This window comes from Carcharodon carcharias, chromosome 9, assembly GCF_017639515.1.
Source record: "Carcharodon carcharias isolate sCarCar2 chromosome 9, sCarCar2.pri, whole genome shotgun sequence".
Lineage (NCBI taxonomy): Eukaryota > Metazoa > Chordata > Chondrichthyes > Lamniformes > Lamnidae > Carcharodon > Carcharodon carcharias.
The window spans coordinates 67038131-67061550 of NC_054475.1; the positions used below are offsets into that span (position 1 = coordinate 67038131).

General features: G+C 43.6%; 1 protein-coding gene across 3 annotated transcripts in view; it reads left to right on the forward strand.

The window, feature by feature from the left end:
* Positions 1-23420, forward strand: part of LOC121282637 (DENN domain-containing protein 2D-like) — a 185450-nt gene that overhangs the window by 45342 nt on the left and 116688 nt on the right. For all 3 annotated transcript variants that reach the window (XM_041196455.1, XM_041196453.1, XM_041196454.1), the window contains exon 4: positions 7394-7506. In XM_041196455.1, coding sequence (XP_041052389.1) covers positions 7394-7506 — 113 coding nt within the window. The remainder of the gene's footprint in view (positions 1-7393; positions 7507-23420) is intronic.

Genomic DNA, 23420 nt, shown 5'->3' on the forward strand with positions numbered 1-23420 from the left:
GCCAGCGAATTGGATTTCAACACTAAGATAAAAGCAAAAAACTGCAGATGCCTGGAAAAACTCAGCAGGTCTGGCAGCATCTGCGGAGAGGAACACAGTTAACGTTTCGAGTCCAAATGACTCTTCAACAGAACTAAGTAAAAATAGAAGAGAGATGAAATATAAGCTGGTTTAAGGGGGGGGGGGGGCGGCGGTGGGACAAGTAGAGCTGGATAGAGGGCCAATGATAGGTGGAGATAACTAAAAGATGTCACAGACAAAAGGACAAAGAGGTGTTGAAGGTGGTGATATTATCTAAGGAATGTGATAATTAAGGGTAGAAAGCAGGACAAGCAAGGTACAGATAGTCCTAGTGGGGGTGGGTGGTATGAAGGAATCAAAAAAGGCTAAAAGGTAGAGATAAAACAATGGATGGGAATACATTTAAAAATAATGGAAGTAGGTGGGAAAAGAAAAATCTATATAAATTATTGGAAAAAACAAGGAAGAGGGGGTGTTTTTCTTTTCCCACCTATTTCCATTATTTTTAATGTATTCCACCGATCATTTATCTATACCTTTTATGCCCTTTTAGTCTTATTTCACCCCACTCCCAATAGAGCTACCTTGCTTGTCCTGCTATCCATTCTTAATTAGCATATTCTTTTAGATAATATCACCACCTTCAACACCTCTTTGTTCTTTTGTCTGTGACATCTTTTGGTTATCTCCTTCTATCACAACTTCCTTGTCCCAAGAAGCACCCCCCCTTCTCTCTTGCACCCCCCCCCCCTTAAACCAGCTTATATTTCACCCCTCTCCTATTTATACTTAGTTCTGTTGAAGGGTCATGAGGACTCGAAACGTCAATTGTGCTCTTCTCCGCCAATGCTGCCGGACCTGCTGAGTTTTTCCAGGTACTTTTTATTTTTTAAAACAAAAACAGAATTACCTGGAAAAACTCTGTTTTTGTTTTGGATTTCCAGCATCCGCAGTTTTTTTGTTTTTAACTTTTTATTTTTTGTTTTGTACCTTGCTTGTCCTGCTTTCTACCCTTAATTAACACATTCCTTAGATAATATCACCACCTTCAACAACTCTTTGTCCTTTTGTCTGTGACATCTTCTGGTTATCTCCACCTATCACTGGCCCTCTATCCGGCTCTACTTGTCCCACCCCCCCCTTAAACCAGTTTATATTTCACCTATCTTCTATTTTTACTTAGTTCTGTTGAAGAGTCATTCGGACTCGAAACGTTACCTGTGTTCCTCTCCGCAGATGCTGCCAGACCTGCTGAATTTTTCCAGGTATTTTTGTTTTTGTTTTGGATTTCAACACCTTCTTCTTGCCTTTGAACTGCCTCCTTATGTTACTTATTTTGTTCTTCCTGATGAGCCTTTGATCTTATTATCACACAATCAGGAAACAATCCAGGATGTTCCTTCTGCAGCACTTCTGCTGAAAATGCTTCTACAGGCTGCTCAACTACCATAGGCATCACAAGCATTTGCGATCCAGCTACATCATTACCCAGAATAAATTGAACTCCTGCAATGGGTATTTTTTCAACCACTCCAATTCTAACCTCACCTATCTTCCAGCTACTTTTTAAATTTACCTTTCACAACAGAATAGATTTAGCATCTCCATGAACCCCACTTATTATTACCTTCTCCTGCAACACTCCCTTTGAACAACAAATATCACTATCCCACAACATTAAGGGTTGACTATCCCCTGTGTCTCTTAATTTTTTAACATTTTTATCTACTCCACCCTGTGCTCATGGAAAGACTTTCCCTTCACATACAAAGTCTTTAAACATTTCTCCAACCTGCTCCTCAGAATTCTCTTGTTCTCTTGATGTGAACACATCCCCACTTCTTTACCTTTCACTGATTCTCCCTATTTCACCTGTACACAAACCACTGGTTTCTCCTGTGCCTGAACCTCAGAACCCACAGCACTTTTACTTCCAGAGCTTATCTGTACTCCAATAATTCCAACAGATTTTTCCTGCAACCTCCAACACACTGACTTCGTGTGCCCCACTTTATTACAATGAAAACACCTCAATTTTCAAATGTCACTTCTACCTTCAGCACCTTCCATTTTATTCTGAGAAAAAAACTTGCTGGGAATTTCCAGCTACTCCTCTTCCCTGACTACCTGCCATCCTTTCACCTTCTCACTTTTTATCCTTTTCCAATTTGAAAGGGCGATGGTAAAAAGGTTTAGTTCTATGAACTAACTCATAATCATCAACTATCTCTGCTGCTTGACTTACAGTTTGAACCCTCTGTTCCTCCACATGTGTTCTTACTACTGAGGAATTGAATCTTTAAATTCTTCCAAATGAATGACTTCCCAAAGCACTGCATATGTTGTCACTCTTTGTAATGCCTGTGTCCACTGGTCAAAATTACTTTGTTTTGCTCTTTCAAACTTAGTATAAGTTTGCCCAGGCTGTTTTCTCATATTCCTAAATTTCTGCCGGTATGCTTCAGGATCTAACTCATATGCACTCAAAATAGCTTTTTTCACCACATCATAATTCACCGACATTTCTTCTGAAAGCAAAGCATATACCTCAAACCCCCTACCTAATAACTTAGACTGTAATAATAATGTCCAGTTTTCCTGTGGCTATTTCACCTGTTTAGCTAGCTTCTCAAATGAAATAAAGAATGCTTCAATCTCTGTTTCCTCAAACTTTGGAAGAGCTTTTACAAATTTAAGCATATCCCCTACTGGGTTCTACTCTGGAGACAAATCCTTCCTCACCTACTGATGTTTCTTTTCTAACTGCCAACATTTTCAATTGGAATTCTTTTTCTCTCTCTCTTTCTCTTTCCTCCTTTGCCATCTTCACAATTTCTAATTCCCTGTTAAAAGCCATTTCTCTGTCCTTTCTTCTAATTCAAGTTTTTTCATTTGTAACTGAAGTCTCACTTCCTCCAGCTGTGACTCGCTAATGTCAGGTTTCACTTCCAATTGTAGATGCTGTGCTATTCTTTTAACTATATCAGACTTCCTAATTTCCACAGGTAACCCCAATTAAAGTTGTTTAAAGTTTGTCTGCCATCTCTGTTAACTTACTTTTGGTTATTCTCTCCAACCCAATCAGAGTTATCTCTTCTAATCTCAGACATGTCTTAGCAATTGCCAAAGCCATCTTGCAGTCTCGCCATTTCCAAAATACCTCACCAACTCCTGAATTCAAAGAGCCTCTTGTACTCGTAAGCTTCACGATCCACCAATTCCTCATCAATCGAGGAATTAGAAATATAATTTATCCTGGCACAGCCGCCAGTTGTTATGGCCAATGCAGTTGGTAAAGTGGAGTTATTTAAAAATCCCAGAGGTAAACTTTAAACAACTGTCATAACCTATAATTTTAAGTGTTATGTTTGAGATGTGACCTTAAATTCAGAATCAGACCACCAGTTCTCGAGGCTTTACATTAAACTAACTGAAACATTTTATTATTTTACACAGGTTAAAATATATATACACATGGCTACAAATTACTACTATCATAACTTTTAACAAATTCCCAAACTAATCTCCATTAAGGCAACCCATAGACTTAACCAAACACCAGGCAAAGCATTTTCACCTTACAAATTCAAAATGAGGCTCTTTTCACTGTGGAGCCAGTTGGAGGCTTGCAGCTGCCTTTTGATCTCACATTGCCTCTGCCTGCACACCCGAAAATTACTGAAGTTATACCTACCACCACTGATTGAATTCAAATTCTCATTGTCTCACCAGTCTCTTTGAACTTTACCTTTTACCACTGTACCAAATTTTATTAGTAATATAAACATTTTGCTTAGTAGCTGTTAGAAAGGCAGCAAGTTTTCACCCACTTCTTGAATGCTCTATTCAAAAAATGAAAATGCACGCTATCTCTCTTACATATCAAAACTAGTACATACCAAAGCATCCAGACTAGCTGGCTTCAATCCAATTAAGACACACCCATAGACTAACCTTTATTTTAAAAGAAAAATGTTTTCCAAAATATTATATACATTAAAAGGTTCATGTTACAACCCAGCCCTGCCAACCTTACAAAGTTCTCCTTGCCAACATCTGGAGTCTTGTGCCAAAACCGGGAGAGCTGTTACACAGACTAGCCAAGCAACAGCCTGACATAGCCATACTCACAGAATCATACCTTATAGATCATGTCCCAAACACCAACATCACCATCCCTGGGTGTGTCCTGTCCCACCGGCAGGACAGGCCCAGCAGAGGTGGTGGCGCAGTAGTATACAGTCGGGAAGGAGTTGCATTGGGAGCCCTCAACGAGCTGGACCTCATGAAGCCTCATGGCATCAGGTTAAGCATGGGCAAGGAAACCTCCTGCTGATTACCAAGTACCGCCCTCCCTCAGCTGGCGAACTAGTGCTCCTCCATCTTGAACTAGGGCGCAGAATGTACTCTGATGGGGGGCCAAAGAGTGGCTCAGTAACACCACTACTGACCGAGCTGGTGGAGTCCTAAAGGACATAGCTGCTAGACTGGGTTTCCAGCAGATGGTGAGGGAACTAACAAGAGGGAAAAACGTACTTGGATCCATCCTCACCAACCTGCCTGCCACAGATGCATCTATCCATGACAGTATCTGTAGGAGTGACCACTGCACCGTCATTGTGGAGACAGAGTCCCACCTTCACATTGAGGATACCCTCCATCAAATTGTGTGGCAATACCACCGTTCTAAACGGGATAGATTTCAAATAGATCTAGCAACTCAAAATCGGGCAACCATGAGGTGCTGTGGACCAGCAGCAAAAGCAGAATTGTATTCAACCAAAATCTGTAACCTCATGGCTCAGCATTTCCCTGGTTCAATGAAGAGTGCAGGATGGCATGCCAGGAGCAGCACCAGGCATACCTAAAAATGAGGCATCAACCTGGTGAAGCTACAGCACAGGACTACTGGCATATCAAACATCATAAACAGCAAACAATAGACAGAGCTAAGCAATCCCACAACGAATGGATTAGATCTAAGCTCTGCAGTCCTGCCACATCCTGTCGTGAATGGTGGTGGACAATTAAACAACTCACTGGAGGAGGAGACTCCACAAATATTCCCATCCTCAATGATGGGGGAGCACAACACATCAGTGCAAAAGATAAGGCTGAAGCATTTGCAACAATCATCAGCCAGAAGTGCCAAGTGGACGATCCATCTCATCCTCCTCCAGAGACCCCCAGCATCACAGATGCCAGTCTTCAGCCAATTCGATTCACTCCACGTGATAGCAAGAAACGGCTGAAGGCACTGGATACTGCAATGTTTATGGGTCCTGACAATATTCCAGCAATGGTCCTGAAGACTTGTGCTCCAGAACTTGCTGCACTCCTAAGCCAAGCTGTACCAGTACAGCTAAAACACTGGCATCTACCCGGCTATGTGAAAAATTGCCCAGGTTTGTCCTGACCACAAAAAGCAGGACAAATCCAACCTGGTCAATTACCGCCCCATCAGTCCACTCTCAATCATAAGTAAAGTTATGTGAGGGGTCATCAATAGTGCTGTCAAGTGGCACTTGCTTAGCAATAATCTGCTCACAGATACTTAGTTTGGGTTCTGCCAGGGTCACTCAAATCCTGACCTCATTACAGCCTTGTTCAAACATGGATAAAAGAGCTGAATTCCAGAGGTGAGGTGAAAGAGACTGCCCTTGACATCAAGGCCACATTTGACAGAGTGTGGCATCAAGGAGCCCTAGCAAAACTGCAGTCAATGGAAATCGGGGGAAAACTCTCCGTTGGCTGGAGTCATACCTAGCACAAAGGAAGATGGATGTGATTGTTGGAGGTCAGTCATCTCAGCTCCAGGACATCACTGCAGGAGTTCCTCAGGGTAGTGTCCTAGGCCCAACCATCTTCAGCTGCTTCATCAATGACCTTCATTGATGGTCAGAAGTGGGGATGTTCGCTGATGATTGTACAATGTTCAGCACCATTTGCGACTGCTCAGCTACTGGAGTGCAGCTCCAACCACACTCAACAGCACCCAGGACAAAGCAGTCCGCTTGATTGACACCCCATCCACATACATTCACTCCCTCCGCTACCGACCCACAGTAGAAGCAGCGTGTACCACCTACAAGGTGCACTGCAGGAATTCACCAAGGCTCCTTAGAAGCACCTTCCAAATGCATGACGTCTATCATCTAGAAGGACAAGGGCTGCAGACACATGGGAACACCACCACCTGGAAGTTCCCATTCAAGCCGCTCACCATCCTGACTTGGAAATATATCACCATTCCTTCACTGTCGCTGGGTCAAAATCCTGGAACTCCCTTCCTAACAGCACTGTGGGTGTACCTACACCAAATGGAATGCAGCAGTTCAAGAAGGCAGCTCACCACCACCCTCTCAAGAGGCAATAAATGCTGGCCTAGACAGTGATGCCCACATCCTATGAATGAATAAATAAAAAGACAGTGCTTCCGGGATGCACTATGTGTCTGAGACGACGTGTCAAGTTTCTAGGGCAAGGGGCTGGGTTTTGACTGTCTGGGGGGCAATGTGTCATGGGCCGAGCATACTGGGGACAAAGTGAGTGTCTGGAGAGAGGGGGAGAGTTTCCAGGGAGAGGGGGTTGAGTGTCGGGGGAGAGGGGTGTGAATGTCGGGGGAATGGGGGTTGAGTGTTGGGTGAGGAGGGTGTTGAGTGTTGGGGGAGAGGGGGTTGAGTGTTGGGGGAGAGGGTGTTGTGTGTCAAGGGAGAGGGGGTTGAGCGCCGGGGAGAGGGGTTGAGTGTCAGAGAAAAGGGGGATGAGTGTCAGAGTAGAGGGGGGTGAACGTTGGGGGAGAGGGTATTGAGTGTTGAGGAAGAGGGGGTTGAGTGTCAGGGGAGAGGGGGGTGAGTGTCAGGGAAGAGGGGGTAAGTGTCCAGGGAGAGTGGCTGTGTCTGGTGAGAGAGGGTCCGATGAGGGCATCCTTGTTTCTAGAATTGTGCTGGGCAATCATGCCTGTTTTTTGGCGCAGGGGCTGTGGGGGAGGTGGGCAAGGAGTGAAGGGGAGGGGATGGGTTGTGTGGGTGGGCAGGGACTGAAGGGGAAAGTGGTAGGGAGTGCAGGGGAGGGGGTGCGTGGGAGGGGTTGTTGGGCACTGGCCTGGATCTGATCTCTGTGGGCTGGGGAGTGTTGGTCTGGATCTGATCTCTGGGGTGGGGAGTGTTGGCCTGGATCTAATCTCTGGGGTGGGGAGTGTTGGCCTGGATCTGATCTCTGGGGTGGGGAGTGTTGGCCTGGATCTGATCTCTGGGGTGGGGAGTGTTGGCCCGGATCTGATCTCTGGGGTGGGGAGTGTTGGCCTGGATCTGATCTCTGGGGTGGGGAATGTTGGTCTGGATCTGATCTCTGTGTTTTCCATTCCTTTCAGAGAGAGAATCTGATGCGTTCCCAGAAGGAGGAAGAGGAAAGTTTACTCAAAGCGATCCCATTATTTTGTTTTCCAGATGGCAATACCTGGGCCCCACTCACTGAATACGAAAGGTTTGTGTCCATCTTGTTTACTCTACATTGGAATTCTATAACTTATATTTCATGAGTCCACATTTGAAAGAAAGAGCTTTGTAGCCTTAGAATGTCCCAAAGTGCTTCACAGCCAATTACTTAATTTTAAGGTGTGGTCACTCTTGTAATGTAGGAAAAACTGCAAACAAGTTGTGCACAGCAAGATCCCACAAACAGCAATATGATAAAAACCAGGTAATATTTTACTGATCTTGACTGAAGGATATAGTTGGCCAAGGACACCAGGCAGAATTCCCTTGCTCTTCGTCCAATGATGCCATGCAGACGGGTCTTGGTTTAACCTCTCATCCGAAAGACGGCACTTCCAATCATGCCGCACCCCTTCAGTACTGGGCTGAGGGCTCACCCATCAAGCACACACAGGGCAAGTACAGCACAGATTAGACACAAAGTGAAGCTCTGGTAAGAGAGTCCCTGGCCTGTGTTGGGAAATCTTAGGTCTGTGTTCAGATGTTTCAGCTCTCAGGCCCTGATAGAGGTAAGGAGCCCTAGGACTGTGTCAGGCAGCTGTTAGCTGATATTGTTTATGGCTCTTCCCTCAGGTACTGTCTCCTTCAAATTTGTCGCCACCATCCCCCTCCTCAAATAATCCACCTTCCCCTCAAATAACCCACCCTCCCCTCAAATAACCCACCTTCTCCTCAAATAAGCCACCCCCTCCTCAAATAACCCACCCCTCCTCAAATAACCCACCCCCTCCTCAAATAATCCACCCTTTCTTCAAATAACCCACCCTTTCCTCAGATAACCCACCCTTTCCTCAAATAACCCATCCTTTCCTCAGATAACCCACCCTTTCCTCAGATAACCCACCCTTTCCTCAAATAACCCATCCTTTCCTCAGATAACCCACCCTTTCCTCAAATAACCCACTTCCTCCTCAAATAACCCACCCACTCCTCAAATAACCCACCCCTTCCTCAAATAACCCACCCTCTCCCCAAATAACCCACCCCTCCTCAAATAACCCACCCCTCCTCAAATAACCCACCCCTCCTCAAATAACCCACCCCCTCCTCAAATAACCCACCCTCTCCCCAAATAACCCACCCCTCCTCAAATAGCCCACCCCTCCTCAAATAACCCACCCCCTCCTCAAATAACCCTCCCTCCCCTCAAATAACCCACCCCCTCCTCAAATAACCCACCCTCTCCCCAAATAACCCACCCCTCCTCAAATAACCCACCCCTCCTCAAATAACCCATCCCCTCCTCAAATAACCCTCCCTCCCCTCAAATAACCCACTTTCCCCTCAAAAAATCCATCCTCTGCTCGAATAACCAACCCACTCAAAATACCCACCCTTGACTCCTCCATCTTTGCAAACTACTGCCCATCTTCAACCTCCCTTTCCTCTCCAAAGTCTTAGGTTTAACAGTATGCAGTTGGTGGGCATTAACTGGAGATTCACTTGACCCCTATCAATAAACACAGACTGAACTGTAGTCTTTGGGTTAGAAGGTGCATGCTTGCAATTTGTAACTCTAAATAAACAAAGAAGTGTATCGAGACTGGCTCCAGTTCTATCCTTCTCTGGAATAGAACATGGCAGCAGAATTTGATTACCTAAAGATTGGAAGCCAAGAAAACACAAATCAGACAGAAAGCTGGAATCCTATTAACCATTATGAAAAACGGCAGCAAATAAGTGTAAACTGTCAGGGTATGTTTAACTTCCAAGTCTGAACTATCTGACCAATGGAAGAATTAAGTGGATACGTTAGCACAGGTTGTGCCCCAACCAGAAAGGAAACAAGGTATGGCCTTGCTATTCTTGCTTCCTGAAAGAAGTAAAATCAGATGTATTTAGTGAGGAGGATGTCCATCATTTGGATACTGATGAAGGTTTGGAACTTTTATTAAAGTCCCTGGATGAAATTTATAAGGAAGATGATCTGTTAAATGTCTAAGAGGTATCACTAAATTTTGATAGATTTTAAAAAACAGATATTAATTCTATTGAGGAACAGATCAAGGATTTTAACAGATTGTATGGAAGATTGATGAAATTCAATTTGGGGATCCCTGGGTCAGCGCTAGCATTTAAATTGCTGGATTGTGCTAAGGTGTCTCAGATGGACAGGCTTCACATTTTAACTGGTATTCAGATCTTGGAGAGGAGGGCCTGTTGCTCTGAACAAAATTCCTGGAGAAATAATTGTTTCCTTCAGTCCTTGTGGGACAATCCAGAGTGGCATAAAGGATAGAGGACTCAATACTTGCCAGATTTTGAAGTTGTGCTGATACTGGACACAGGCATCAATATAATGGAAAGGTTAAAGACAGGTAGAATGAGGATGAAAGTATCTTTAGCAGATCAATCTATTACAGCAGAAGGCAAAATTGGAACAATAATAATAGACAAATGAACCTTAGGAACATGTAATAGTTAATAGATACTTCAGGTGTGACTCCAAGTATCATTTTGCAATGAATTGTCCAAAGCAGAGAGGCAGGGTCTTCGAAATGACATGACACAGAGAATTCTGAGGAAAAGAATGAAAATAATGATGAAGCTGAATGAACTGTATGGCACACAGGAGTTTTTTTATGGGCTTGTTTAACTGTGCAGTGTTAGATAGTACTTGCACTTCGACAATACATGGAATAGATCAATTAAAATGTCACCTTAATTTATTAAATAGTGAGGATCATCACAAAATTGAATAATACAAAAGTACTACTTGTGTTAGGGTTGATGATGACAAGGCCTTAAGATCACTAAAGAGAGTTGTAATTCCATATAAAATAGCTATAGTAAGCCATTTTATCAGTATTGATATTGTCTCCAGCAAGATACCTATGCTGTTCAGTAAATCTAGAGCCATAGAATAGTTACAGCACAGGAGGAGGCCATTTGGCCCGGTGTGTCTGTGCTGGTGTTCTGAAGAAGCAACTCACCTAGTGCCATATCCCTGTCTTTTCCCCTTTTCAGATAATGAACCAATTCCATTTTGGAAGCCCCAATTGACCCTGTCTCCATCACAGTCTCAGCCAGTACATTCCAGATCCTAACCACTCACTGTGTGAAAAGGTTTTTCCTCATGTCGCTATTGCTTCTTTTGCAAATTTCTTTAAATCTGTGCCCGCAGCTTCTTGATCCTTCCATAAATGGGAACAGCTTCTCTTTATCTACTCTGTCCAGACCCTTCATGATTTTGAATGCCTCTGTCAAATCTCCCCTCAGTCTTCTCTTCTCCAACAAGAATAGTTCTAACTTCTCCAGTCTATCTAAATAACTGAAGTTCCTCATCCCTAGAACAATTCTCAGGAATCTTTTCTGTATTCTCCTGAATGCCTTCACATCCTTCCTAAAGTGTAGTGCCCAGAACTGGATGCAATACTCCATTTGAGTCTGAACCATTTTTTATACAGGTTTAACATAACTTCCTTGCTTTTGTACTCCATGCCCCTATTGATAAAGTGCAGGATGCCGTGTGCTTTATTAACCGCTGTCTCAATCTGTCCTGCCAACTTCAATGATTTATGCACATATACACCTATGTCCCTCTGCTCGTGTATCCCTTTAGAATTGTACCCTTTATTTTATATTGTCTCTCCATGTTCTTCCTACCAAAATGAATCATTTCACATTTCTCTGCATTAAATTTCATCTGCCACCTGTCTGCCCATTCCACCAACTTGTCTCTGTCCTTTTGAAATTTGACACAATCCTCACAGTTCACAATGCTTCTAAGTTTTGTATCATCTATAAATTTTGAAATTGTGCTCTGTACACCAATGTCTAGGTTATTAATATATATCAGGAAGAGCAAGGGTCCCAACACTGACCCCTGGGGAACCACACCATATACCTTCTTCCAGTCTGAAAAACATCCATTAACCACTACTGTCAGTTTCCTGTCACTTGCCAATTCTGTATCCATGTTACTACTGTCCCTTTTATTCCTTGAGCTCTAATTTTGCTCACAAGTCTGTTGTGAGGTACTGTATCAACTGCTTTTTGGAAGTCCATAAACATCATATCAACAGCATTCCCCACATTGACCCTCTCTGTTATCTCATCAAAAAGCTCAAGCAAGTTAGTTAAACTAAATTCTTAACAAATCCATGCTGTCTTTCTTTAATTAACCTGTATCTGCCCAAGTTGAATATTAATTTTGTCTCAAATTATTGTCCCTAAAAGGTTCCCCATCACTGAGGTTAAACTGACTGGCCAGTAGGTGCTGGGCTTATTTTTACACTTTTTTGAACAAGGGTGTAATGTTTGCAATTCTCCAATCCTCTGGCACCACCCCTGAGTCTAAGGAAGACTGAAAAACTATGGCCAGAGCCTCCGCAATTTCCACACTCACTTCCCTCAGTATCCTTGAATGCATCTTATCCGGTCCTGGTGCTTATCAATGTTAAGTACAGACAGCCTATCCGTTACCAGCTGCTTATCAATTTTACACCCTTCTAGTGTTGGAATGACATCCTCTTTCACCATAGTCTGAGTAGCACCTCCTTCCTTGGTAAAGACAAATGTAAACTATTTATTTAATACCTCAGCTATGCTTCTGCCTCCATGCGTAAATCCCCTTTTTGGTCCCTGATTGGCCCTAGTCTTCCTTTTACCGCCCTTTTACTATTTATATGTCTGTAGAAGACTTTTAGATTCCCTTTTATGTTAATTGCCAGTCTCTTATTGTATTCTTTCTTTGCTTCTCCGATTTGCTTTTTCAATTGCCCTCTGAACTTTCTATATTCAGCCGGGTTCTCGGTTGTATTATCCACCTGACATCTGTCATAAGCACACTTTTCCTGCTTCACCTTAATCGCTGTCTGTTTCATCATCCAGGGAGTTCTGGATTTTCTCTTCAGGGGAATATACCTTGACTGTACTTGATCTGTCTCACCTTTAAAGGTGACCAATTGCTCACTTACCATTTCACCTGTTAATAAATGCATGGTAAAGGCATAAATGAAACTTGACGTGGAGCATGATAAGACAATTATTTTTGGAAAGTTAGTGAATTTGCAGTTTACCCATTCTAGGCATTACTGTATCCCCTTAACAAAATCTGACGTTTCTCATCAGTGTTAAACAATGGCATCAGGTGGTAAGAATTAGAGAAGAAAAACTAAAATTATCTTACAGTTACATCGACAATTTGCTCCCCCTACTTATCAAAGATTAAAAATCCTGATAAAATGATGTATGTGTGGTTAAGGAATTGTATATTAGTGTGTCACTTGTGGCTCAGTTGATGACACTCTCACGCCTGAATCATAAGGTTCCAGCTTCAAGTCACGCTCCAGGCTGAGCTTGACCCATTGCACTATTTCAAAGAACCAAGAAGTTCTTCCTGGTGAATATTTATCCCATGATCAACATCACAAAAATAGATTATCTGGTCATTATCGCATAGCCATGTGTAGGAGCTTGCTGTGCATACATTACCTGCCGTGCTTCCTACATTATAACAATGACTACACTTCAAAAGTACTTAGTTGGCTGATGTGGATCGTTCATGCAAAGAATTCACTTTGGATGGTTGGAGGGTATGGTCCCTATCGATTGTCCTAGGGAGAACCCAAAATTACCTTCTTTGCTGGACAATTGTCCCCCCCTTCTCCAGTGGGTATTACAGTTAATTCCATTTCTGCACATTTGAATGCTTTACATGAAAAGAGACAGGCTTTCATCAAGGCTGAGGTTCTCTGAGAAAATTCAGAGAACTCTGTGGCATCATAAAACCCCATTTGAGACAGAATTTAATTCATGAGATTTGTTGTATTACAAAAGAGGGGCTCATAGGGAATGGAAAGTTCTGGTAAGACAGTACTTATCAAATGTAGCAATGAAATTGTTGAGGCTTATTTCTGTTATTAACAAAATGGAAACCAGAACTGTGCACAGTACTGCAGATGTACTCTGAACTAGGCTCTATACAAGTTTAACATAACATCTCAATTCTAGGCAGAGATAATTCTGATAGAGGTAATGGATGGGGAGAAAATTGATAGCCAGTCTTTCTAATACATTCTGCCTATGTATAAGAATAGATAATTTGCCTGGTCTGAATGGCTTGCATCCCAGGTAGCTAAAGGAAGTGGGGATAGAGATAGTGGAAGGGCTTGCCATAATCTTCCAATCTTTCTTTGATATGCTTTAGGTGCCAAAGTGACAAATGTGACACTCTTATTCAAGAAAGGGTGTAAGTACAGTCCTAGTAACTACTGACCAGTCAGTTGAACATCAGTGGTGTATAAGGTTTTAGAAAAAATAATCAGGGAAAAAATTAACAAGAACTTGGAGAGATGAGTTAATTAAAGAGGGCCACATGGATTTGTAAAAGACAGATCATATTTAACTAATCTACTTGAATTATTGGATGAAGTAACAGAGAAGTTTGATGAAGGGAATGTGGTGGATGTTGTCTAAATGGATTTTAAGAAAGTGTTTGACAAAGAATCACACAAAAGACTGGTTAGCAAAATTGAGGTTCATGGAATGGTTAGTGTCAGTTTGGATTAAAATAAAATTGGCTTAAGGACAGAAAACTGAATTATGGTAAATGGTTATTTTTTGGACTGGAGGATGGTAGATAGTGAGTGTTTCCCAAGGGTCAATGCTAGGACCATTGCTTTCTTTGGTACATATAAATGAATGACTTGGATATTGGAATACAGAGTAAAATATCAAAATTTGCCGATGATACCAAACCTGGAAGTGTGGCTAACAGCGAGGATATTACAAATTGACAACAGCATAACAGACTAGCAGAATGCACAGACAAGTGGCAGATGGGATTTAATATAGAGAAATGAGGTGATGCATTTTAGTAGTAGGAATTGGAAGAGGCCATTTTGCATAGTTCTAAAGCATTAGCAGGGACAGAGGAATCTAGGGATTCATGTGCGTGAATCTTCAAGACATATTGGGAGAGTGGTTAGCAAAGCATATAAGATCTTGGACTTCATAACTACAGGCATTGAGTACAAAAACAGGGAAATCCACAACTAGAGCATTATATCCATTTCTGGTCACCACATATTAGGAAGGATGTAAGGGTTCTTGAAAGGCTGCAGAGGAGATTTACCAGAATAGTTCCAGGGATGAGGGAGATTAGCTACAAGGTTAAGTTGGAGAAGCTGGGCTTCTTCTCCTTGGAGTTAAGGAGATTGAGGGGAGATTTGATAGAGGTGTCTATGATACCGATAGGTTTAGATAGTGTAGACGAGGAAAAGCTGTTCCCAAAATGACTAGGGGACACAGATATAAGGTTTTGGGCAAGGGGTATAAAGGATGTGAGGAAGAATTATTTTACGCAGCACCTGGTTGCCTATATAAGTGGTGGAAGTGGAGATGATCAATGATTTCAAAGGGAAATTGGATAGGCTGTTGAGGAAATTGGCTGACTTGCTCTACCAAGAGCAACATGGTCTCGATAGGCTGAATGGCCTCCTTCTGTGCTGTCTTTTTTTATTCATTCCCGGGATGTGGGCTTCATTGGCTGGGCCAGCATTTATTGCCCATCCCTAATTGCCCTCGAGAAGGTGGTGGTGAGCTGCCTTCTTGAACCGCTGCAGTTCATGTGGTGTAGGTACACCCACAGTGCTGTTAGGAAGGGAGTTCCAGGATTTTGACCGGCGACAGTGAAGGAACGGTGATATATTTCCAAGTCAGGATGGTATGTGGCTGGGAGGGGAACTTCCAGGTGGCAGTGTTCCCATTTATCTGCTGCCCTTGTCCTTCTGATTGGTGACAGTCGTGGGTTTGGAAGGCACTGCTTAAGGAGCCTTGGTGAATTCCGGCAGTGCATCTTATAGGTGGTACACACTGTTGCCACAGTGCATCGGTGGTGGAGGAGTGAATGCTTGTGGACGTGGTGCCAATCAAGCGGGCTGCTTTGGCCTGGACAGTGTCAAGCTTCTTGAGTGTTGTGGGAGCTGCGCTCATACAGGCAAGTGGCGAGTATTCCATCAAACTCCTGACTTGTGCCTTGTAGATGGTGGACAGGTTTTGGGGAGTCAGGAAGTGAGTTACACATCGCAGGATTTCTAGCCTCTGACCTGCTCTTGTAGCCACAGTATCTATATGGCTAGTCCAGTTCTGGTCAATTGTAACCCCCAGGATGATGATATTGGGGGTTTCGGTGATAGTAATGCCATTGAACATCAAGGGACGATAGTTAGATTCTCTCTTATTGGATAAAAACAAAATACTGTGGATGCTGGAAATCTGAAACAAAAACAAAAATAGCTGGAAAAACACAGCAGGCCTGACAGCATCTGCGGAGAGGAATACAGTTAACATTTCAAGTCCCGTATGACTCTTCATTAGAACTAAGAAATATAAAAATGAGGTGAAATACAAGCTGGTTGTGGGGGTTGGGACAGGTAGAGCTGGACAGAGGGCCAGTGATAGGTGGAGGCAAAGAAGAGATTGCCAAAGGTGTCATAGACAAAAGGACAAAGAGATGTTGACGGTGGTGATATTAGCTGAGGAATGTGCTAATGGTGCAGGATAAGCAAGTGACAGATAGCCCTAGTGGGGATGGGGTGGGGGGAAGGGATCAAAATAGGCTAAAAGGTGGAGATGAAACAATGGATGGAAATAAGTTTAAAAATAATGGAAATAGGTGGGAAAAGAAACATATATATAAAAAAAAATTATGAATGATTGGGAAAGGGGAGATCAGAAAGGGGATGGGGATGGAGGAGAGACTTCATGATCTGAACTTGTTGAACTCAATATTAAGTCCGGAAGGCTGTAAAGTGCCTAGGCGGAAGATGAGGTGCTGTTCCTCCAGTTTGCGTTGAGCTTCACTGGAACATTGCAGCAGGTCAAGGACGGACATGTGGGTATGAGAGCAGGGTGGTGTGTTGAAATGGCAAGCGACAGGGAGGTCTGGGTCATGCTTGCGGACAGACCGAAGGTGTTCCGCAAAGCGATCACCCAGTCTGTGTTTGGTCTCTCCAATGTAGAGGAGACCGCATTGGGAGCAGCGAATGCATTAGACTAAATTGAGTGAAGTGCAAGTGAAGTGCTGCTTCACTTGAAAGGAGTGTTTGGGCCTTTGGACAGTGAGGAGGGGGGATATAAAGGGGCAGGTGCTGCACCTTCTGCGGTAGCATGGGAAGGTGCGGTGGGAGGGGGTTCAGGTGTAGGGGGTGATGGAGGAGTGGACCAGGGTGTCCTGGAGGGAATGATACCTGCGGAATGCCGCCGGAGGTGGAGGGGGTAAAAGGAAGATGTGTTTGCTGGTGGCATCATGCTAGAGTTGGCAGAAATGGTGGAGGATGATCCTTTGAATGTGGAGGCTGGTGGAGTGATACGTGAGGACAAGGGGGACCCTTTCATGGTTCTGGGAGGGAGAGGAAGGTGTGAGAGCACGGGAGATGGGCAGAACACGGTTGAGGGCCCTCTCAACCACCATGGGTGGAAAACCTTAGTTGAGGAAGAAGGAAGACATGTCAGGGGAACTGTTTTTGAAAGTGGTATCATCAGAACAGATGCGACGGAGGTGAAGGAACTGAGAGAATGGGATGGAGTCCTTACAGGAAGCGGGGTGTGAGGAGCTGTAGTCGAGGTAGCTGTGGGAGTCGGTAGGCTTGTAATGAATATTGGTGGACAGTCTATCAGCAGAAATTGAGACAGAGAGGTCAAGGAAGGAAAGGGAAGTGTAGTGATGGACCATGTGAAAATGATGGAGGGGTGGAAATTGGAAGCAAAATTGATAAATTTTTCCAGGTCCAGATCCAAAATTTATTAATTTTGCTTCCAATTTCCACCCTCCATCATTTTCACATGGTCCATCACTGACACTTCCCTTCCCTTCCCTTCCTTGACCTCTCGGTCTCAATTTCTGCTGATAGACTGTCCACCAATATTCATTAATGCCTACCGACTCCCACAGCTACCTCGACTACAGCTCCTCACACCCCGCTTCCTGTAAGGACTCCATCCCATTCTCTCAGTTCCTTCGCCTCCATTGCATCTATTCTGATGATGCCACTTTCAAAAACAGTTCCTCTGACATGTTCTCCTTCCTCCTTAACTGAGGTTTTCCACCCACAGTGGTTGACAGGGCCCTCAACCATGTCCGGCCCATCTCAAGCGCATCTGCCCTTACACCTTCTTCTCCCTTCCAGAAACATGTTAGGGTATCCCTTGTCCTCACTTATCACCCCACTAGCCTCTGCATTCAAAGGATCATCCTCTGCCATTTCCGCCAACTCTAACATGATGCCACCACCAAACACATCTTCCCTTCACCTCCCCTGGCAGCATTCCGCAGGTATCGTTCCCTCAAGGACACCCTGGTCCACTCCTCCATCACCCACTACACCTCAACCCCCTCCCACGGCACCTTCCCATGCAACTGCAGAAGGTGCAGCACCTGCCCCTTTACGTCCCCCCTCCTCACCGTTCAAGGGCCCAAACACTCCTTTCAAGTGAAGCAGCAATTCACCTGCACTTCCCTCAATTTAGTCTACTGCATTCGCTGCTCCCAATGCAGTCTCCTCTACATTTGAGAGACCAAACGCAGACTGGGTGATTGCTTTGCAGAACACCTTCGGTCTGTCCGCAAGCATGACCCAGACCTCCCTGTCGCTTGCCATTTCAACACACCACCCTGCTCTCGTACCCACATGTCCGTCTTTGGCCTGGTGCAATGTTCCAGTGAAGCTCAACGCAAACTGGAGGAACAGCATCTCATCTTCTGCCTAGGCACTTTACAGCCTTCCAGACTTAATATTGAGTTGAACAACTTCAGATCTCTCCTCCATCCCCAGCCTCTTTCCTATCCCCCTTTTTCCAATAATTTATAATTTTTTAATATTTATATATATATGTTTCTTTTCCCACCTATTTCCATTATTTTTAAATGTATTTCCATCCATTGTTTTATCTCTACCTTTTAGCCTATTTCGATCCCTTCCCCCCACCCCACCCCGTCTAGGGCTATCTGTCACTTGCTCATCCTGCTTTCTACCCTTAATGGCATCATTAGCACATTTCTCAGCTAATATCACCACCGTCAACACCCCTTTGTCCTTTTGTCTATGACATCTTTGGCAATCTCTTCTTTGCCTCCAACTATCACTGGCTCTCTATCCAGCTCTACCTGTCCCACCCCCCTCAACCAGCTTATATTTCACCTCATTTTTATATTTCTTAATTCTGATGAAGAGTCATACAGACTCAAAACGTTAACTGTATTCCTCTCTGCGGACGCTGTCAGACCTGCTGAGTTTTTCCAGGTATTTTTGTTTTTGTCTCACTTATTGGAAATAGTCATTGCCTGGCACTTATGGCATGAATGTTACTTGCCACTTGTCAGCCCAAGCCTGGATATTGTCCAGGTCTTGCTGCATATGGACATGGACTGCTTCAGTATCTGAGGAGTCGCGAAAGCTGCTGAACATTGTGCAATCATCGGTGAACATCCCCACTCCTGACCTTATGGTAGAAGGAAGGTCATTGATGAAGCAGCTGAAGATGGTTGGGACTAGGATACTAGCCTGAGGAGCTCCTGCAGTGATGTCCTGGAGCTGAGATGACTGACCTCCAACAATCACAACTATCTTCCTTTGTGCTAGGTATGATTCCAAGCAGTATAGAGTTGTCCCCCCGATTCCCATTGACTCCAGTTTTTCTAGGGCTCCTTGATGCTAGGGCTCAATTGTAGCCTTTATGTCAAGGGCAGTCTCTCTCACCTCACCTCGGGAGTTCAGCTCTTTTGTCCATGTTTGACCCAAGGCTGTAACGAGGTCAGGAGCTGAGTGACCCTGGCGAAACCCAAACTAAGCGTCAGTGAGCAGGTTATTGCTAAGCAAGTGCACTGTCGACGATCCCTTCCATTTCTTTACTGATTATGGAAAGTAGACTGATGGGGCAGCAATTGGACGGGTTAAATTGTCCTGCTTTTTGTGTACAAGACGTACTTGGGCAATTTTCCACATAGCCAGGTAGATGCCAGTGTTGTAGCTGAACTGAATCAGTTTGGCTAGGGGCACAGCACATTCAGGAGCACAAGTCTTCAGTACTGTTGTCAGAATATTGTCAGGGCCCATAATCTTTGCAGTATCCAGTGCCTTCAGCCATTTCTTGATATCAGATGGAGTGAATCGAATTGGCTGAAGACTGGCATCTGTGATGTTGGGGACCTCTCGAGGCTGAGATGGATCATCCACTCGGCACTTCTGGCTGAAGATTGTCACAAACGCTTCAGCCTTATCTTTTGCACTGATGTGCTGGGCTCTTCCATCATTGAGGATGGGGATACTTGTGGAGCCTCCTCCCCCAGTGAGTTGTTTAATTGTCCACCACCATTCACGACTGGATGTGGCAGGACTAAAGAGCTTAGATCTGATCCGTTCGTTATGGAATTGCTTAACTCTGTCTATCACTTGCTGTTTACCCTGTTTGGCACGCAGGTAGTCCTGTGTTATAGCTTCACCAGGCTGACACTTCATTTTTAGGTATGTCAGGTGCTGCTCCTGGCATGCCCTCCTGCACTTTTCATTTAACCAAGATTGATCCCCTGGCTTGATGGTAATGGTAGAGTGGGGCATATGCCGGGTCATGAGGTTACAGATTGTGTTTGAGTACTATTCTGCTGCTGCTGATGGCCCACAGTGCCTCATGGATGTCCAGTCTTGAGTTGCTAGATCTGTTCAAAATCTATCCCATTTAGCACGGTGCCACACAACACAATGGAGGGTATCCTCAATGTGAAGCTGGGACTTCATCTCCAAAATGACTGTGCAGTGGTCACTCCTACCGATACTGTCATGGACAGATGCATCTTCAGCAGGCAGTTTGGTGAGGATGAGGTCAAGTATGTTTTTCTCTCGTGTTGGTTCCCTCACTATTTGCTGCAGGCCCAGTCTGGCAGCTATGACCTTTAGGGCTCAGCCAGTAGTGGCACTACTGAGCCACTCTTGGTGATGGACATTAAAGTCCCCCACCCAGAGTACATTCTGTGCCCTTGCTACCCTCAGTGCTTCCTCCAAGTGGTGTTCAACATGGAGGAGCACTGATTTATCAGCTGAGGGAGGGTGGTACATGGTAATCAGCAGGAGGTTTCCTTGCCCATGTTTGACCTGATGCCATGAGACTTCATGGGGTCCAGAGTCAATGTTGAGGACTCCCAGGCAACTCCCTCCTGACTGTATACCTCTGCTGGGTCTGTCCTGCCCATGGGATAGGACATACTCAGGGATGGTGAGTCTAAGACATTATCTGTAAGGTGTAATTCCATGAGGATGACTATGTCAGGCTGTTGCTTGACTAGTCTGTGAGACAGCTCTCCCAATTTTGGCACTAGCCCCCAGATGTTAGTAAGGAGGACTTTGCAGGGTTGACAGGGCTGAGATTGCCATTGTCGTTTCTGGTGCCTAGGTCGATGCCGGGTGGTCCATCCAGTTTCATTCCTTTTTTGAGATTTTGTAGCAGTTAGATACATCTGAGTTGCTTGCTCGGCCATTTCAGAGGGCATTTAAGAGTCAGCCGCATTGCAGTGACTCATTGATGTGGAGTCACATGTAGGTCAGACCAGGTAAGGATGGCAGATTTCCTTCCCTAAAGTGCATTAGTGAACCAGATGGGTTTTTATGACAGTGACTTCATTAGACTTTTTAATTCCACATTTTTATTGAATTCAAATTCCACCATCTGCTGTGGTGGAATTCGAACCCTGGACCCCAGAGCATTACTGCATCTCTGGATTACTAGTATAGTGACATTACCACTACGCCATCGCCTCTATGGCCAGAATATTCCAATACCCCCTTGACGGATTCCCCCATGGTGGGGCTGGTGAGCCATTGAAATCTCCATTCACATTGACGGGCCCAGAAGACCCCAACGGCATAAGGGGGCTGGAAAATTCTGGCCTATGAATCGATTCCTCATAATTAATCAAAATTAATTACAAATTTTCGGACTCTGAACGGGTAATAGAAGTAACCAAAGCACCTTGTGCTCCTGAGGAACAGAATGCAGTCGATCAAGTGCTAGCTAGTGATAATGTCAGGGGTTATGACAAACAGGACAGAGCTATCACATGCAAAGGTCAGTTGCCCAGAGTGGATTCTCGGATGACATATTCCGGGGGGGTGTAGTGAATGGAGGGAGGTAACAGTTTTGGGACATGCAGGAAAAGCTGCTGGCAAGTTTAAATATTGGTTAATTGTTCAGGGTGATGGCCCAGGAGCAAGGTCCATGATAGTGAGTCTAAAAGTGACTCCTCCATCAGAAAATAACCATGTATCAGATAAAGGTTCTCCAGTAGTGCAAGAGGAATATCTATTTGTCCTGACAGACATAGAAGTGCAACTGGAGGTCTTGGCTGAAGAAATTAGATTAAAATAAAAGCCACAGAACAGGACAAAAGTAGAAGTCCTCATTTTGGTGAATCTTTGATGGTAGACTTTAGGTAAACTAATGTGAGAGACGAAACAAAAGGAATTAGATGGTTGAAAAAAATTTGGGGTTTATTCTGAGGTGCAAGATAAGGGGCAACCAACTTTGTCACAAATGTGAATTTGTACAAGTCCTTGCAGATATGACTTACAGCGAGGCTAATCACAAGGGGTTTTGAAGAGCGACAGCAGGAAGAATAATCTTGAAAATCTCTAACTCTTTTGGCCACATGTTCATGGGAATGTAGATCAATCGATATATATAAACCATATATATATATATATATATATATATATGGTTTATATATAATATATAAAGCACATTTCTGCAGGGTGATACTTTTCAGGGGTAAATGTTTCTGAAACTACCCAAAGAGGCAGCAGATACAAGAAAAACTGTGGAAAGTAAACAAATGCATCTGCGGCCTGAACAATGCTTCCAGGGTGTGGTATTTTTTGGTCAGATCTGTTTTGCTGAAAATAGGTTGTGTTCAACTAAAAGCAGATCCCATGATGTTTTATTGGTATCATAAAGGGCAACTTTCAGGCATTTTCATGATGCATGTTGATGATTTCTTATGGGGTTTTACTGTTGAATTTTAAAAATGTGTTATTAATAAAGTCCAGAGCAGAATTTAAAAATTGGGAGTCAGGCGTCTGGGCTTTTAAATATATTCGTTTAGATATTAAGCAGAATGGGTTTAAATAACTTTAAATCAACAATTCTATTTAAAGAGTGTGACTTTCATCCTGGTTAATCAGAAGAGGTCATCGAAAGAAGAAACAGAGCAATTGTGAAGCATTGATTGGTCAGTTAAATTGGTTTGGAACTCAGACTACGATGAAATACACTAATATACAGAGTATTTTAAGGGTAAAATAAAACATTAAAAATTAAATCTGGGGATAAGTGCATTAATATTACTATCCTTAGGTGACCCAAGGAACTGTAACTAGTCATTCTTAACAATGATTCACATGCCAGTCGTCCTGATGATATTCAAGTTCAGCTGGTTTTATGGTGTTTATTATAGGTAAAAAGGGAAAATGCTGTCCTTTAACTTGGCAAGCTAAGAAAAGAAAAAAAGTTTGTTAGAAATACTTTAGCTGCTGAAAACTGGCTCTTCTGAAGTCATTGAATGTGGGATTCTATTTGTCAAATATTGTAAGTGAGATTCTGTGCAATGCACAACCTGAGGATATCTTCTATAGATAATTGTTCATTGTGGGATGACGTAAACTCTACTAAAGTGTGAGTGAGAACAGGTTACAGATTGACCTTGCTGGCTTGAAACAAATGCTGAGAGAAAGGGAATCTCTAAAATTAAATGGGTAAATGTAAAGTCATAAACTGTCTGATTGTTTTACAAAAAGTAATGCATGAATAAAGACATTGTTATAAGTCCTGAGGGAGAGGTACCTCACAATTTATTGATTTGTTCAGAATATCAACATTTTTGATTTGACTTGTTTTGAAATTCTGATCATACGT